Source organism: Phalacrocorax carbo, chromosome 2, assembly GCF_963921805.1.
Source record: "Phalacrocorax carbo chromosome 2, bPhaCar2.1, whole genome shotgun sequence".
In the NCBI taxonomy this organism is placed as follows: domain Eukaryota; kingdom Metazoa; phylum Chordata; class Aves; order Suliformes; family Phalacrocoracidae; genus Phalacrocorax; species Phalacrocorax carbo.
Window position 1 is genome coordinate 37,932,119 of NC_087514.1, and position 17,499 is coordinate 37,949,617.

Consider the following 17,499-nt stretch of genomic DNA (forward strand, 5'->3'; position numbering starts at 1 on the left):
GGACAATTATCTCAGGGAAAACTTAAATTTGAATGAAGTAACAAACATCTTAGGGTTCAAAAAGAAAGACCTATCACAAGATGAATGCTTTCCCAGGATGTTTTCCCAGAACTTGAGTACAAAGGAGATGCAGAAGTACTGATGTTTTCTTCGTGAAGCATTTTACAGGGTAACCCCCAAAACTGACCCAGACATGTAAGATCTTGAAAATTTGAAATATTGAAAACTAAACCCTGAGGAGGCTCCAAAGCTGTAGAAACACACATTCCTGAGTAACTTGGTACATGCAAATAATTCAAGCAAAGCCAAGTTTCTAGTCTTACTCTCAGTTTGTTGTTCCTAGATGTTGATCATCTTTTCTTCAAAATACAAGGACAGTAAAGAAGTGATTGGAGTGGAGGAGAAAGGGGAGGGCAGGTAATTGGGTTATGGCATTAAATAATGGCACGTTGGGGGTTCCGCTTTAGAAAGGTTTTGCTTTGATGTTATAGCAGAGAAGAATAAATTTAGTCTTTTACATTTTCTTCATCATTGTGGCATACATATAAATAAATTCATAAGAAACTGGACTTTTAAACAGAGGGGATGATTCTTCATAGTGCTCCTCATTTTCTTGCAAGACTGCAGCACCTGGCTAAAGTACTGGTCTCCCACCAATTTAAACTCTCTCCAGTCTATGAAGAGGGCATGTTGAGAAATTGATGTTAGGGTGAGTACAAATATCGGAGGTGCAAACTGAGGAGGATGCTTGGGAAGGAACAATGCTACTATCCCAGCAGGCACATCACAGCCCTACTCTCAAACCTTTATAAACACATACGCAGGAGTTCATAGAAATGTGAAGACAGAAAGCCATGGAGGACAAAAAATGGAAAAGAAAATACCATTTGCACTATGTAACACCGCCCACTTTTCACATGCTACATTTTAACCCCTATTTTTCCAGAAATCTAGTCTCCAGCACCTCTACCTACTTCCAAGACCACTTGAAACTGTCTTATTTGTGATGTGAACGGGAAGTTCTTAGGCCGTAGAGCAGTTACAGCTGCCTTTCTGCTTCTCCCATCATAATCCAAACAGCCAAATCCACACTGAACCCATTAGTACTAATTGCTTCCACATTTGCCTTTCAGACAGTAGATGTCTCCTTTTTGGCTCCTGATATTCCAGACATGGAATACACTGTTAAAAAAGACAACATGCCAAATAGTCATTGGGTGGTCAGGGTTTCTACTACAGCTACGAGCTGTCCAAGCTGCAGGCGTGGGCTGGATTCCTAACAGTGACCAAGAGTGAAAGAAAAGGCTCCACCTCTGAACACTGTGGATACGTGTTCTCTGCATTTACAGAGGATAAAAAAAGCAGAATGAACCAGATGTCCACCTCAGTGAGTAAAGACTTGGCATATATAATCTATCAAGACACATAATCTTCAATTTCAGAACACTACCTATAATACATACTGATCATGCTTTGTCAAAAGTCTAAGAAAACAATGAATTTACACTCACAGAAAAAGCATAGCACTGGAAGAGAAAAAAAAACAAAGCTAAATTCAAGCCAACTGGCAGTATCTTTTAGACCAGCTAAACAAATTTAATTTACTTTGTCCAAGATCTCTCTATTCTCTCTCTGGTCTTGCTTCACTTAGATGCAATGAATCTTAATTTCTGTTCTACCTAAAATGCTTCTCATTAAGTTCATCAGGAGACAAATTTAGCAATTATTTCCTTGTTATGTCCTTCATAGTGAATGCTTAATTTTCAATCTCTCCTTCATAAAGATTTTGCATTTAGAGAGAGTTCAGCCACGAGTATCTAGTTCATTTGGGACCACATCTTAAAAAATCTAAAAGGCATTAGATTTCCAATTTTATAGTCATATAAACTACATGATAAATTTGTGTATGTAGCATTGCAGTCCAGTTTAACTGTTGCTTTTTTAAACACAAAGCAATGTATCAAATACCTAGTACTGAAAACATGAAGACAGTTTTTCACCTGCTTTATAAATATCCCACTGCACCAAAATGAAAATATTTTCACAGAATCACTCCCTGAAATCTGTAACTCTCCTCAGGTTACTCTTTTCTGAATTTGATGGCAATGATGAAAACTGTTAATGTTGCTCATTACATGTCACTTACTGAAGTGGACAGACATGAGGGAGAATGAAACTACAGTCACAGAACAGCGGCACAAGGACAAACAGCATTAGCTTCTTAACCACATGAGCAATCTGGACTGGAAAAGCTTGCCACTAGAAGCATTGGGGGAAGGAATTTGCCAGTCTTAAGGTGGATTTTAATGCATTTATTACAGGAATTGATATATGATCTGGTCTTTGTGATAACACAGGTATTGTCTTGAGGACGCATCAGTTTATTCCAGAGACAGACAAGCTCTTTCTTTCATAGTAATTAACTACCTCTAAGTGGGTACGTCCTTTATGTCATTGTATTTCATTTATACCAAAGCAACTATCAGAGAATTTTAGTTCAGCCTGAAGCCATGAGTGCCATCACATCTATTTTCTGCCTTGACTAAATTATACAGGATATGGAAAACATCAGCTTGCCAAGAAGCCTGCAGCTTGAGAGGCTGCTGTGCATGTATACATGTGTATACTAAAAAAAAAAAAGAAAAAAAGATGTTATATTTCTCAGTCAGATGCTTGCACAAATTCTAAGGGCAGAAACAGTTTCCTTTTCTTGTCTTTTTTAAAATTAAAAGAAACAAGAAAACACAACTACATTAAAACCTCATGGATTACAACATCCCTGGATAAAGAATTAAATTAAATGTGCCATCATTCTACGGAGGGCTACTTATGTCATAAAATAGATAAGAAGGCTTCAGACAGAGAAACTGTTTGAAGTTACACTGTAAATGAAACACTTTAAAATGACAAATATTACGTTCAGTGTAATCAGATGTTCAGTGTAATGAGGGTAGTTAGCTAAATCATTTGTCATTAGATTCACTGATTATAATTGCTTCCTTAGTGTAACAGACTTGCATTTACCTCCTAAAACGATATCCAAGGAAGCAGCAACACAGGGAAATAAAACCACAAAAAATGGCTTTTTCCTTTTACTGCTTACTTTAATTTTTCTTCTATTACGGCTGTACAACTGGCTACAAAAGTAGCTGCCAATAACCCTGGACACAGCTGACTTCAGAGAATAGTTCCAAATCACACAGAATGGTAGGCAGGAAGGAAGGAACATTTTTTTCCAGACCTTCTTTGTCTATTGATGCACAGGCAAGTTAATTACTACACAGTGGTAATTAGCACCCACACCAGTGGCGGGGATGGACAGCAATACCCAGCTGTCTGTCCCACAGCACGATCCTATCTTTGGAGTGAAGAACTGGGTCATATAGTCAAGGGTGTCACAAGGAAGCGCCATGCTGGGGATAAAATAAAAGTTATGGGAAAGTACAACTCTCCTGACAACACCTTCATATATTGTTTTGCTTATTTAGCCCTGAATATCCCCAATCCAAGCCACCATAAAATTGGGAACCAAATGTTAAAGGTGTTTAGACGTCTAAATGCAAACATAGGTGCTGAAGAGGCACTAAAAATGCTTATGAATCTAAAAGCCAATGATTTCACTAATTTCTCATCAGCTAAAAACTATCTGCATAGACAGTTTTGGAATCCAAACAGGTATATTGATGTGCAGTTTTAGGCACCTATATTCCACCACAGTTTGCTTGTGCAGTCCACAATGTGCAGCGAAGCATTCTGCAGAGACCCAGATGCTGGAAGCATACTTGGTACAGACACAGCCCTGCACCCCACAGGATGGCTTGTGCCCTGAACGTCCTCTCTGCCTTTGAGATGCATCCCTCATGTGCACAGACACATCCAGGAAAAGACTCTTAAAGAGCAGATGTGCCTGAACTTTTCTGATTAAGAAGTTAACCAGGAGCACCTGTAGAAAATTGCATTTTAATAGAATGTCATAGGAGGGATGCAACTTTTTTCCCAGAAAGAGAATTCACAAAAAAAAAAAAAAGGAAAAAAAAAGGAAAAAAAAAAGAGACTAACCTGATAAAATGTCAAATACAGAGAAAGGAAGACTGGAAAGCAAGCTTCCTGACTGCTGTAGACTGAAAGACCTATCCTGGGCCATCAAGTCCAAACCTCTGATAACTTGGATGAACATTACAGAAGTTGTCATTCCTACACTCATCAAGTTCCATTTTTAAAAAATGGCTTACCTTTTGCAGGAAGCTAATCCAAAACCTGATTTCTCTGAGGATAAAAACTGTTCTCATATCCAACTAAATGTTTTATCCTAAAGTCACTATTCAGCCCAAAGACTGAATAGTGCCATTCAGCTAACCTGCCTGTCACGGTTTGTCCTAGCTTCCAGCGGGCCTGCACTGCAACCAGTCTTTTGGTTACAGTAATGACCATAAGATTTATTTCTATGTAATGTAATAATAACTACCATACTGAATCTCAACCTGCAGGAAAGAGACCTTTACCAAATATAAAAATCATATTCAAAGACAGAATGCATTTTAACTAAATAATTCTTAAAGCAGTAATGCTTCAGAAATTACAAGTAAAGTTTACCCTCATGCTTTTACAATTACATGACTCAAGATTTGCAAGAGAATACTTAAACCAATCAAGCAGTCCAAGAAAATATAGTGCATTTGTGTGTTTTCGTTATTCCTATCAGCATTTGTAGTAGTTATCGATTCAAACAACATTGTGGCCTGCACTGTTGAAGCAAAACAGTCTCTGGTATCTGTAAAAGCAAAAGGACTGATTGAGGATGGGAAAAAGCCTATTCGAACGGCAAGGAGTACCAAAGGAGGAAGATGGGGAAAAGTGGGAGGAGGCAGGAGAATACCAAATGGGCTCGCTTAAGATCAGCTTCTGTACAGGTCAGATACACAGGTGCTTTCTGGTCCTCTTCTAAATAAGACGACAACTGCTGAGCTATCAAACACATAGTATTAAAAATCTTTAAAATCTTTGCTGACCTAATTACTTTCACTTGGTTGTACTGCATGTTTCACATTAGCAGACAATTTGATGAGGTTAAATTTACATCACTGGCAATTACTAGCACCAGCTCAACCTGCAAACAGAATTTGAGCATAACTTTCTTTTCTTTATCAGTCTCAGAGGAACAGAATTGTCAAACTATAAAAATAAGTGCAATCTGACTGACCATGAAAAAGAAATCCAGCACTAGTAAGAAAAATTATGGGCCAGGTGCTGAAGATTTCCCAGCAGTTTCAGAAATTTCATAAACTAGGTGCTGGTTGTTATTTTGGTTTGTTTGGGTTTTTTTTTTTAACAACTTCTTTATTCCAGTAAAGAACTTCCTACATATTGCTGAGCTAGGGGATGTTGCCTCAGAAATCATAGGAAAACTCAACTTTAGCTGGCCTTAGAATAAAAGTTCCCTTATATTATTAATTAGAATCAAATAGCGAGGGTTAAGTCTATTACAGAAGATGGAGGGACATTCTCTCCATTCCACATAAGCATGAAATTCTATAACTGATTTTCAACTGTCTTTCATGCATTCTCATAAAAATTATAATCTTATCATTACTATTTCATAGCTGAGGTAGTATTTGCAAAAGCCCCAAAGCAAGAACCATGAAATATAGAAGTTCTTATAATGCTCAAATCAGCGTCAAGGAGGACAATTTTGCACCTGGATTTATTTTATCACTTCTGATACTGCGGAAAAGCTGGTCACAGTTCCATAGTTATGAATGGATTTTGCAATAAAAGCAAGGATCCAGCTTCTTGACTTTATATGATGGATAAAGGCTATCCTTCCTGAAATCCACTAAAAATTTACTAATATATCTTTTGATTCTTTCCAATAAATAATTTGTAAATTAATTCTTTTAAGGCACACATCAGTATCAGATTTGCCTCCCAAAAGACACCACATTCCTCAAAAATGTTCTGTGTACTCAAACTTTAACAAGACTTTGCCACAAGAAATTAAAAGGTAGGTGAGCTGAGCTACTATTCATTTTTAATTTTAATGTCCTGCTTGGCTACAACACAAGTTAGGCCAACATCTCTGTTTGTAAGTGGGACCATACACAATAAAGTGGTCTCATCTGTTTTACATTATTAGAGCATTATCTAAATGTGTCAGGAATAAGAGAGGCTGAACTTGTATCAAGAGTTCTCATCAACGGGTGGCCTGGCTGCAGCGTCACTGCCAACCAGTGGTTTCATTCCCACTAGTTCCCATCCTCTTCTCCCACTACTTTTTCCTTTGCTGTTGCTCCCATTTGCTTTCTGCTGCGTATTGATGGAGGGATTATAAAGCAGTCATCAGGCCATCATTTCACAAGCAAGCAATGCATTCCTTGTCTATGGAGAAAGAATGGTTTCTGGATTGTGTCTTGAATGACTTATTTTATTACTGATTAGGTGGTTATGCACAGAGGATTTCTTCCATGTGAAGAGTTTAAGATAGTATTATTGCACTTGATTATGTTTCCAGGGAATATCCAATTTCGCTTTTTTGTTCTTCTTCAGAGCAATTATCCAAATGTTAATATCTTTTGCTGCTGTAGTTACTTTATTAGATTCTCCTGGCCAAACACCTACACAGGCTAGCAAATGTCAGAACGAGAACGAAGCATCTGCTTTTCTGTTTTTCCTCTTCACGTTATGTCAGTGAATTCCTGAAGCTGTTTCTGCCTCATTTAAGAAATGGATAGAGTTCACCAGAAAGAAAACAAAAATATCAATTACTGAATGTTCTAATCAGACATTAGGTATATGGAAAAAAATCCAAAAATTTTCCTATTCTTGTGACTGGACAGAGCTACCATGCTAATTTTTGTTGAATGCTAACTTTTTCATCGTAACTTCTTGCAAAACTAGGCCTTGAAGGTTAGCAACTGATCAGAGCTGTGAGGCACAACACTGTAAGAAGAATGTACCTCATTAGAGCCACAGCATGAATGGAGGTCCTAACACACAAGGTAAGCGAGGTCAGGGAACACTAGAGCATAAAGTCATGAAGAATTTCCTTTAAGGATATTCAGGGGGTCTAAATTGGGCCTATTCATAGAAAAAACAGCACAAAAAGTCTCGCCTTGTCCAACTGATGGAAATCTCTTTCCAACACTAACTGACTTCATCTAGGCCAAATACTGCCATGACCAAAGCTTTCTGTAAAACTTACTTATAACATAAGCCTTGTCACATAAATACTCAGGAGGAACTTTTTTTCCAAATAGGAAGTACTAATACAAGAAGGTGGAAGACAGACTAAATAAATACTGTGTTTGTCATTAACACAGAGTGCATTGACACGGATATCACAAAAAATTAAATATACAGTACTCACTGAATACAACTGGCTTTAAAATAACTTTTGCTACAGTACTGCTTAGATTAAAACATAATCTAGGCAGTCCACTGCTTTTAACACTCTAGAGAATTCTTTTGCAAGATCCATGAAGAAAATCTTCCAAAGACAGGAGTGGCCCAACAGGTGAAGGAATTGGAGAGACCCTCATTTATCCCCTTTCCCCTTCCCACTGTCCTTCACATCTTTTTTTTTAATTCCTGTTCTCTGCTGCTTTTGAGAGCTGCCTAACAGTTTTAGTGAAATGATAGTGTTTCCATCTGATTCAAGAATTTTAAAAGTGAATAGATGTGATTTTACTGCAGTCCTTTGCACTCTTCCTTCAACTCGTGCAAATAAGGGTACTCAGCTGTTTTTCACAGATACAGTGAGATGCAAGAGTAGCCTATGTACACATCTTCATTATTTTACTTAATAACTCACAGATTATTTTGTATGCCAGAAATTCTGTCTTTAGGTGCAACTTTTAAATGAAATATTTACTGAAATAAACAGCTGCATAATCTTTACATATTCAGTATGCGCCCTGTAACCTATACCTGAAGCTGATGCAAGTATCCAAATATGTTTATATTACTATTAGTATGGGGGGTGGGGGGGGGAGAAAGATGCCCGGCTTTGAGGAAAACACCACTATTTTTTAAAGTCCTATTCCGTTGAAATTAAGTTAAAAAATGTCTGCAAAATCAGATCATAATGTTTAGAAATTCTGATACTCTCTGTGATCAAGTAGCCTTTTCCTTTTCTATATGCATTAGTACAACCACCTGGAGGCAATTACAGCTACAGCTTTCATGGGAAAACAATTTAAAAAAAAGTAACTTAACAGTGCAGAAATCAAGTCAAAACCATCAATCCTGGATCTTATTCAATCATGCACCAAAAAACACCACCATACAACACACTTCAGTTTAAAGATGTGTCATAGAAACTGAGTTGAAAAGCAGAAGTTGGTAAACTAATCTCAGGAACGTCAGTTTATTACCCACCGTAGTTTCTGGTTATACTGCTTGACTTTTTCTAGTGAGGCTGCATTAATCTGAGCTTGAAATTCTTCTACTGAGACACTGTCTCTGTAATAATATCCTTCCATGCTTTCCAATGCTGTGAAAAGAAAAAGGACAATTAAGAAGAGAAAAATCAGTATTAAATATTTAGTATTCTCCTTCTTTGTAGCTTTGTTCACACATTAGTGAATTACTTTTTAACCTTGAGGCTGTGACCCCACTGTGGATTGCTGAGCTGTTTCCATGTCATCAAACTCATACAGATCTCTCTCTAAGATTTCATTTACAAGGAAAAATATATTCCTTGCCCTGTGGAAAATATAAAGGAGAGTGCTAGTTTGAGTTCCATTGCTCTAATTAAAGTACTCCTGCCCTGTGAATGTGAATGTGGTTTTTATTTCTGGTACATCCTGGATGAAAACAGTAGAATGAGCTGGGGTAGACGAAAGAAAGGCTTAACATACCAGCTACTTTCACAGAGGGAGACATAACAACTTCTTACAAAGCCTAATTTTGGGAGATGTGGAGCACTTGAACCTCTAGTTATTCCCACAGATAATGTGAACGCCTTCTTCTCGATCAAGTAAAGCAAACTTCTCTGGATCTCTGAAAATACCCTATAAGCTCCTTTTCAGGGATCAGGTAAGTTTCTAAAGTCAAATACTTGACTATGCCCACCTTTGTTGTATTTGACTTCACTAAAGCAAGGATAAACATTGCTACAAGAGCTCAGGAGCTAAACAAAGACTTCCATTAAAGGAAGGATTGTAGGACCTTCTCATATAATCATTGCACAGAAATTAAAAGGTGGCAAAAATAAAGAAACTACCATTTGATTTTGGGATACTCTTCCTAGCAATAGTTTAAAAAAAAAAAAGGGACATTTAACTTTTTTTTTTTTTTTTAAGACAAGTCAAATCAAGTGTTTGAAAGGTTCTCAAGAAAATTTGGACTGGAAAAATCAAGATCTCCACATTAAGAGGTTAACTTTATAAAATAAAACACAGGCTCTTGATGAAATAGTTTTTTGGGGGAGAAGCATTAAAGATTTTACAATTAGAATATTGCCACTTTAATAATCCATACACATTCTAAGATTTCATCACCCTCTCAAAAAATGCAAGCAGTAAGACGAGTTCTGATGGAAACATGCTGCACACAGAATATTAATTCTGCTTGTACTGCTTAATATGACCAGTTAATAAATTATTCAATCATTGTTAAAGAACATGCAAATTGCACTACCCTTCTGTGCGTTCAGAATTTGTAATTCTACTTCTGTGCAAAAAATATTACATTTCAACAGTCAGACTTGCTTCTTAACTTCCTTGGTGCTAAGTCACACCAGAAAGCCCCCACAAAATATCCACTGAACTCCATTTATAATAGCATGTTAGTGCCGAGTTGATAATCTGTACTGCTTATTTTACTGGCATAAAGTTGGTTTTATCCAATCAGATTACCCAACCGGGAAAATCATTCATCTGTCAGGACTGGCTGGAGCACACAGTTCTGCCTCTAGAGGCACTGCGGGGGCCATGCTCACAGGTGCTGGCAGGGAATCCCACAGTGTGAGCTTTGGCTCTCCCCTTTTTGAAGGGTTTAACATTTTTCTACCTAATATATTAGAAAGCTCTTTTATACAGAAGCTTTCCTTCCAAACATGTCTTCTATGGTATTCTTGAAATCAAGTTAGGATATTATGGTCTGAATGCATAGACAACTGAATGGGAAAGAAACCTGGAAGGATGGGTAGGCTCAAAGGGTAGTAGCTAATGGGATGTGGTCTACCTAGGGGCCCATTACAAGTAGAATACCACAGGGATCTATATTGTTCAAAATCTCTGACCTGGAGGACAGTAAGTCAGGTTTGCAGCTAATACCAAACTGGGAGAAGCACTGGATATACTGAAGTGCAGGGCAACCTAGAGAGGGACCTAGACAGGCTGGAGGAATGGTCCAGCAGGAAACCCTGTGAAACAGAACAATGACAAATGTCAAGTCCTGCACCTGGGAAGGTAGAGCCTAACAAGCAGCTCTGCTAAGAAGGACCTTGGGGTCATGTTAGACAGCAAGCTGAACATAAGCCTGCAGTGTTCTCTGGCAGCCAAGAAGGCCAAGAGCATCCTAAACTGTATTAACATAAGCACCGCCAGTAGACTGAAAAAAGTGCTTGCCCTCACTTTACTCAAAACTCATTAGATAGCATCTTGAATACTGTGACTAGTTTTGGGGCCCACAGTACACAAAAGCTGTTGATCAACTGCAAAGACTTGAGTAGAGGGCCACCAAGATGGTCATGGGGTGGAGCACATGCTCTTTAAGGAGAGGCTGAGGGACCTGAGCTTGTTCAGCCTGGAAAAGTGATGGCTTTGAGGGTCACCTACTAGCTAGGTGCCATTAGCTACCAGGAGGTCCACCAGAAGACAGAGCTAGGCTCTTCACACTAGCGCATGCTGGCAGGGCAAGAGGCAAAGGACATAAACTGAAAAAAGAGATGCTTCAACTCGATAGAAAGAAAACACTTTTTCACAATTAGGGCAGTCCAGCAGAGGAATAGGTTACCCAAAAGGTTGTGCAGTTTCTGTCCTTGTGTGTTTTCAAGATCCTACTTGATAAAATGCCTGAGCAACCTGGTCTGATATCACAGCTGACACCGCTATGAGCAGGAGGTTGGACTAGAGACCTCTTGAGGTCCCGTCCAATCTGAATTATTCTAGGTTTCTATGAAAAACTAAAAAAAATTTTTTAAAACCCTACATAATTAAGACACTAAGTAGCAATTTTAAATAAACTGAATTTTAATTTTAAATAAAGTGTCTTTTAATTAAGCTTATTTATTGCTGAGATCTCAATTCTAACGTAGGAAATAGAGAAACCTGAATGCCAAGAGCAATATCTCATCATTCTCAGAACCCAGTCCTGCAAATCAGGATCCTTTTGAATGTATATGCTTAAGTATATGGTTGCACAAAACTGTTTTTGCAAGTGGAGGGATACGTAATACAGCCTGGGTAAACATTTAAAAACTTTTAAAACTGCCTACAGTCCCAATCCTGCAAATATACAGACTTGTAATTTTAGGCATCAAGCTATGCAACACAGAGATAAACAGACTGATGTGCACTGACTTGTGCTGTTGATAAAGTATTCCAAAACCATCATTTTATACATATTCCATTGGAAAACATCATAAACCATTGTATTTAGGCAGGAAACAGCTTAGCTCTGTTAAGCTTGGGAAGAAAGAATCTACTTCATAGAGGAACTTACAGAAGATTTCTACATTTGTAGCTAATAAATTTCAGTTTAAGACGGGGATCTACTGAGTTAGTTTGATGGCAGCTCAGCCAAACCTCATAGGAAAGAAGTAAAAAATAGAATCCCAATTCACTCATTAATGAGGGAAAAAAAAAAAAACCCAAATAATGGTTTAAACACTAGGTTTTAACTTCTTATCCAGGACTACTTATTCTTGGAGTCTAATGGACTATTTTGGAGGGGGTTCCTCGAAAATTAAAGAAATTTTGTAAGACAAAAAAAGAAGAAATCTTCTATATTACTGAAAAGTATTCAGCAGATGTAACACTTCAATGAATCTTTGCTCTTTTCCTTTAGCTGACTACAAAGATGCTTATCCTAAGACTTAAATATTTTGGGCTTCTGGAAATAGAAACAAAAAAAAAATCTGCAAAATAAATTCTGTAGCACAGAGTCCCCTCCCGAATCTAAAAACTTCAGTATTTCCAGGATTTTATCTGAACCAAGGTATTTTCTGTTCTCTTTCATGTGTGCTTTTGTCTGCTCTACTGAAATGTGTCTCCTGCTTAGTGTTCTCATTTTCCCCTATGACTGAAATCAATCTGCTCAAAAGAATCCACTGAAGTCTGTCTTATTAGTTTGTTTAAAAATCAGACTTCTGGTATCTTATTTTTAAAAAAACTGTGTGTTTTAAGTTTACAGTAAGTTCAGCTATTTCTTCATCTATTTCCTTTTGCATCCTCTTTATCTATCAGAGACCAAACCATCCTTGAAACCTTCATTTGTATGCCTGACTTCTGCCTGTTCCACATAGACCCTAGAAGCCTTTCACAAGGTACAGAGTACTTTCAGCAGCCTCTGAAATCAAAGGCGGCTCAAGGCAATCAGCACCTCAGAGTCACCATTTCAGTGAATCAAACTCCACACTCCTGATGACTGTAATGACACTGCAGCTAATGCAGGCTGCCTGCAATTTATGAACAGTCTGAGCATCAGCACCCCCATTCATCACTTCAGTAACATTTGCAGTGTCATAACTACAAAATCCTGGAAACGTTATTTAAGTCTTCATAACATTTTAAAGAGACAGAATTCTCTGGGGATAACAATTTCGTCCTTAAATTTGAAGTAACAGGAAAAGATTATGACAGCATTTGGAATGCAAAACACTTTTAAAAGCAAGTTTCATGGTCTGACTATTGTCCGATAATGTCTACAAAGAACGAAAAAATATTGATGAAAGAAGGTTCATTGTTTGGTGTTGGAAACATATAATGGGTATAAACTTAGAAATGTATACCCATGCCTCTATTTTTTATCACAAATCACAGCATTTCTTAAATTCATATTTTAATTCAAAGTTCTCAATAAACACCCACATTAAACAACATACTTAAATATAAGCATTGTGCCTTTATAGTTACGAAGGATTTAAATCAGAGTGAATAAGTAGGGTTTTAAAGAGAGTTAAATATTATGTGAAAGAACTGGGGGGAGAGGAATTAAAACTCAGGTTACCTTGTGAAAAAAGTACTGGGTGGATTTTAAATCCCCCTCCATTCTTCAGCCTTTGAGGAAGCTGTTCAAAGTGGTAACTATCAAGGTAGAAGTAAACCTTCAGGGTTTGCCGGCTTCCTTCTGCTTGGTATGTGATTGGTACATCTAAGAATACAGTCAGTTGTTACTATTTCATTAAAAGCAATGACGTGTCCTTTTCCAGAAACTGTTACACCCAAAATTCACACAGTTAGACACAAAACTAATATTTTACATTATTTTATTGCATTATTGCATATTTTATTTTATTTACATTATATTATTGCAGTATTTTACATTATACTCTGTGCTGCTGTGGTCACTTTTGGCCTATCCATTATCAGGAATTAGATAAACAGAAAAGCCGTGACTGTCATCTTTGCCAGCCTGTCAATGGCAGCAAAAATACTAAGCAAATAATGCAGTTGGCAATATCTTACTTGTATTCTCTATAAATCTATAGAAACATCTACATATAGCGCATAGTTTGAAATCACTGGAAGAATAACTTTAGGCATATTTCACATGCCTTCTGCAGGTGCAGGATGCATAAGGTCAGTGGGATATACAGAGTAAGATTCTCCTCAGATTTGTGTGGGATGGAGCACAAGTAAATATACAGCAGCTACCAGCATATTCATTAAATCATTATTAAAAATCAGGACTCAACTGAGAAAACAAATGTATTATGGTAGAATATATAAAACTGTAAGAGCACATTTCATTACAATTTGACAAGCTAAATGTCATAATAAATCATTAAGTGTAGAGTTCAGGGCAACTGGAAGTATCATTCTGCAGTTACAGTGATCCCCCAACATACATTGTGTGTATTATGCCAGACAATTAACATACAATGACCATTAATCATCTTGACGAAAATTTTCCATTTCTCTCAGAGGAAGTCAGTTTAATTCAATTTAAGCTTTGTATGTATTTCGTGTTTAAGTACTGTTTACATACATAAGTCTCCAAGTTGAAAGCAGTGACAATAAAATTTAGTGATTAGCATTAATAATATTATTATGTAGTTTTTACACTGTGTGCATAAATTATTTTGTACCTAAATGGAAAAGATTCCAGAGGAATATTTTCCACTGTTTTTGGTAATAAGAAAAACACTTTTTTTTCTGTTATTGATTATGCAGAATCATAAATGGAAGAAAGACATTTGCCAGTTCCTTGTTTTCTGTAACCACTGTCAGAACGACTGTGGTGGCAGCACTTAATCCAAAAGGAAATACAGAGTTTATTACAGTCCTAGAACACATGGACTTTCTATTTCTCTCTGTTTTAGCACAGACACCTCAGCTGGAAGATACAGCAATATGAACAGTTGATGACACAGACATAGGGCTAACTCCCCACCAGGAGGCCCTCCTGTAACACTGGTTCCATATTGTAACCTGGCTTGGCAGTGCTTCTTTTAAAGAGTCCAGCTCCTCCCTGACTACCAGCCCTGTGCTACTGAATTCTTCAGAGCATGGGCAGCTTTATGGAGGAGCTTTGTGTCTTCTGGTTTTGGTTATTGCAGAAGTTGTCTCATGTGTGGTCTCAATCTGGCAAGGGAATTGTTCTAGAAAAGCTTGATGTGAACCAGACATGCTTTCCTCCCTTCCCAAGGGAGTTACAAGACTTAGGAAAAAATGAGGGCTTTTTGCTCATTAAACAAAGTTCACTGCAGAAAAATCTCTACCGGCTGAAAACATTAACAAATGAGTGGCTGAAAACGAGTGAAGGGTATAAACAGCAGACCATGAAGACAGTCCGTTCCGGTGAGTTGGGCAAGTACTGCGAGGAAGGGTTCAGGACCCTGACCGTCTGCACCAGCAGGTCTCAGAGGAAGTTTCTTGCACAATTTAAAGCTATCCTAATCCTGTTTGCTGTCTCCTGCTTTGTCTTTCAGACAATAAAATGAAATGGGATTCATGCTTCTCTATCACAACCCAGTTGCATTTCTCTGTTAAGACCTTCAAGCTTATTTTACACATGACTCTTCAATAACAACTAGATCTTCAGGGACTTTCCTGATGCAGTCACATACTCCCAATGGAAAATTCGGTTAAGCAAACAGTTTTGCCCCCAAGGTTACTGACATTGCCGGATAATGATTCTGCACATGCTAACTGATGTTAGCTGTATTTCAGGAAATCTAGGAATATTAGGAGAGCTGCAGATCTACAAATTCTCCATAATCCCAAGTTATATAATATTCCCTGTGGGAGGTAATGTTCTAGGAGAGAAAGATATTACAAACACAGAAAATGTTTCTGAACAGTAAAGCCCAGATATTAATTATAATTACTCACTCGCAACTAGTGGTTCTGGCTCTGATTGTCTGAAGTAAAAAGTAACTTTTTCCAAGTCAAACAGTGCAACCAATGTATCTTCTAGCATGGCTTGCTCATCAGCCTAAGAAAGGCAGAAGAAAAAGTGAAATGGTCATTTCAGCCAGATGTTTTCCCTACTAAAAATAATATGAGAGCGGGTCATAAAAGTAACTACAGAATGTTGCACAACATTTCACTGATGCAGTGTATAACCTAATTAACTCCTAGATAATGTAAATATCTTTGTTTCTATTGGCACTTTCCCTTTTATTACTAGTTCAAGACTATTAAAATTAATGTTATCGTTTCACATAGTAAATTAATAGGTAATTTATAGCTACCATTACTTCTCATGGCTTTTAATCAAATAATACTGTAATTATTCTTTATGTAAGATACCAGACTTCAACAGCTTGTCTTCACACCAGGTCGTTTGTAAATTAATGGAGGGGAAACATGAAAAACAAATTCTTCTTTTTAGCAATTTTCTTTAAAATTGCCATAACTCTAGCATTTCATCTATGAACAACAGATGAGAGTTCATCATGTCCACTCTAAGCATCAATAATTGAACCAGTAGCTCAGAACGAGTACAGCTAAGGGTGATTTGCAACTTCAGCTACAAAACTCTAGATGCAAATCAAGTATGTAGATACGCCAATATTTTGATTTGCACCTATGGTTCACTCTGTGTACCCCTGAGCTAAAATGATAGCTAAAAAGATCCAGACTAATTTACCAAAAAAGCTTCAGGAATTAAATTGCTAACTCAGGACACCTTGCTGAATCTTTAAAAAAGAAAATAGTATGGTTATCTTGAGTTAAATATGCAGGGCAATTATAGCAGAAATCAATAATCACTTAAAGTAATTCTATTCTTTATACAACCCTCCCCCTAGCACCTTAAGATAGCAAGAGCCAAATGGAAACCCGAGGCATGCATTTTTCTTCCTCTACGAACTGAAACAGTAGGAAAGCAAAGAATAATAAACTAGCTGCCTATAAAATTAGAATAAACTATAGGTTACGGAATTATAGAAAGGAAAAAAAACACCACATGATTTTCCGTGATCATAGTGAAAGAGCATTCCCCTTGTATTTATGAAAAAGCAAAGCTGCTAGAAATATTTTGTCTCCTGGTTCCATTTATGAAGTCTCTATGGACAAAGCAGTTTTATCAGCAGAATGTTCTGAAAACCATTCAGTGACATGGGAAATCTTTGCACAACTGCTCTTTCTTTACTGAACTCTGGCCATAATGAATGTAATTTCCTTCAAATACCCTTGTTTAAAATCACACGGATCATTTGTAAGCAAAATAGTGCTGAGAAGGTATTGAAAAAGTTGCCTTTAAATACTTTTCCCTTGATTAAGAACAGTTAGACAGAGAAGAAACTAAATTTAATTTTATTTGCAGTTTGACAATGCATACTGCAGATATCTGATGATGTAAAAATACCTAAGTAGCATGCATTTTCACTGCAAAGGAAACCTCTACAATCTTGAAAGAAACAACAGAAGTATTCAGTGCTGTAAAGACGACAGTTATTTTGTGATAACATGACAACTAAGCACATGGAAAAACATAAGACAGGCATGGCACCAATTGAATTTACTCTTGAACTCTGAAGACTGCAGCACCAGGACATGTTGGTGCTGCATGGTACCAAAAACATTCAAGACTCAAAACGTGAGCCCAAGCTCCCGACTGTGCTTTCTTCACATACTCCTCACGTGGATAAAAACCACTCCTGTTTCTCTCAGGCACTGACTTCACCTGTTTTTTAAGCTGCACACCTCATCCTGACATACCCTGTCCCATGCAAACCCACGTAGGTACCTCAAGTACCTGCAAGGTAGTTGCCCACGCTTGCTCAAGCCAATGCTCTCCAAAAAAACACATAGACTAATACTTTATGATTGAGATTTAGAAATACCTTTATTTTTATTGATCTCTTCTACTTCTAAAGTTTATCAGGCC

At 37.4% G+C, this 17,499-nt stretch overlaps 1 protein-coding gene across 2 annotated transcripts in view; it reads right to left on the reverse strand.

Moving 5' to 3' along the window:
• The window catches only part of PREX2 (phosphatidylinositol-3,4,5-trisphosphate dependent Rac exchange factor 2), a 189,175-nt gene that overhangs the window by 33,229 nt on the left and 138,447 nt on the right, over positions 1-17,499 (reverse strand). For both annotated transcript variants that reach the window (XM_064442581.1, XM_064442582.1), the window contains exons 33-35: positions 15,498-15,600; positions 13,171-13,314; positions 8,374-8,488 (exon numbers count right to left, since the gene is read on the reverse strand). In XM_064442581.1, coding sequence (XP_064298651.1) covers positions 8,374-8,488; positions 13,171-13,314; positions 15,498-15,600 — 362 coding nt within the window. The remainder of the gene's footprint in view (positions 1-8,373; positions 8,489-13,170; positions 13,315-15,497; positions 15,601-17,499) is intronic.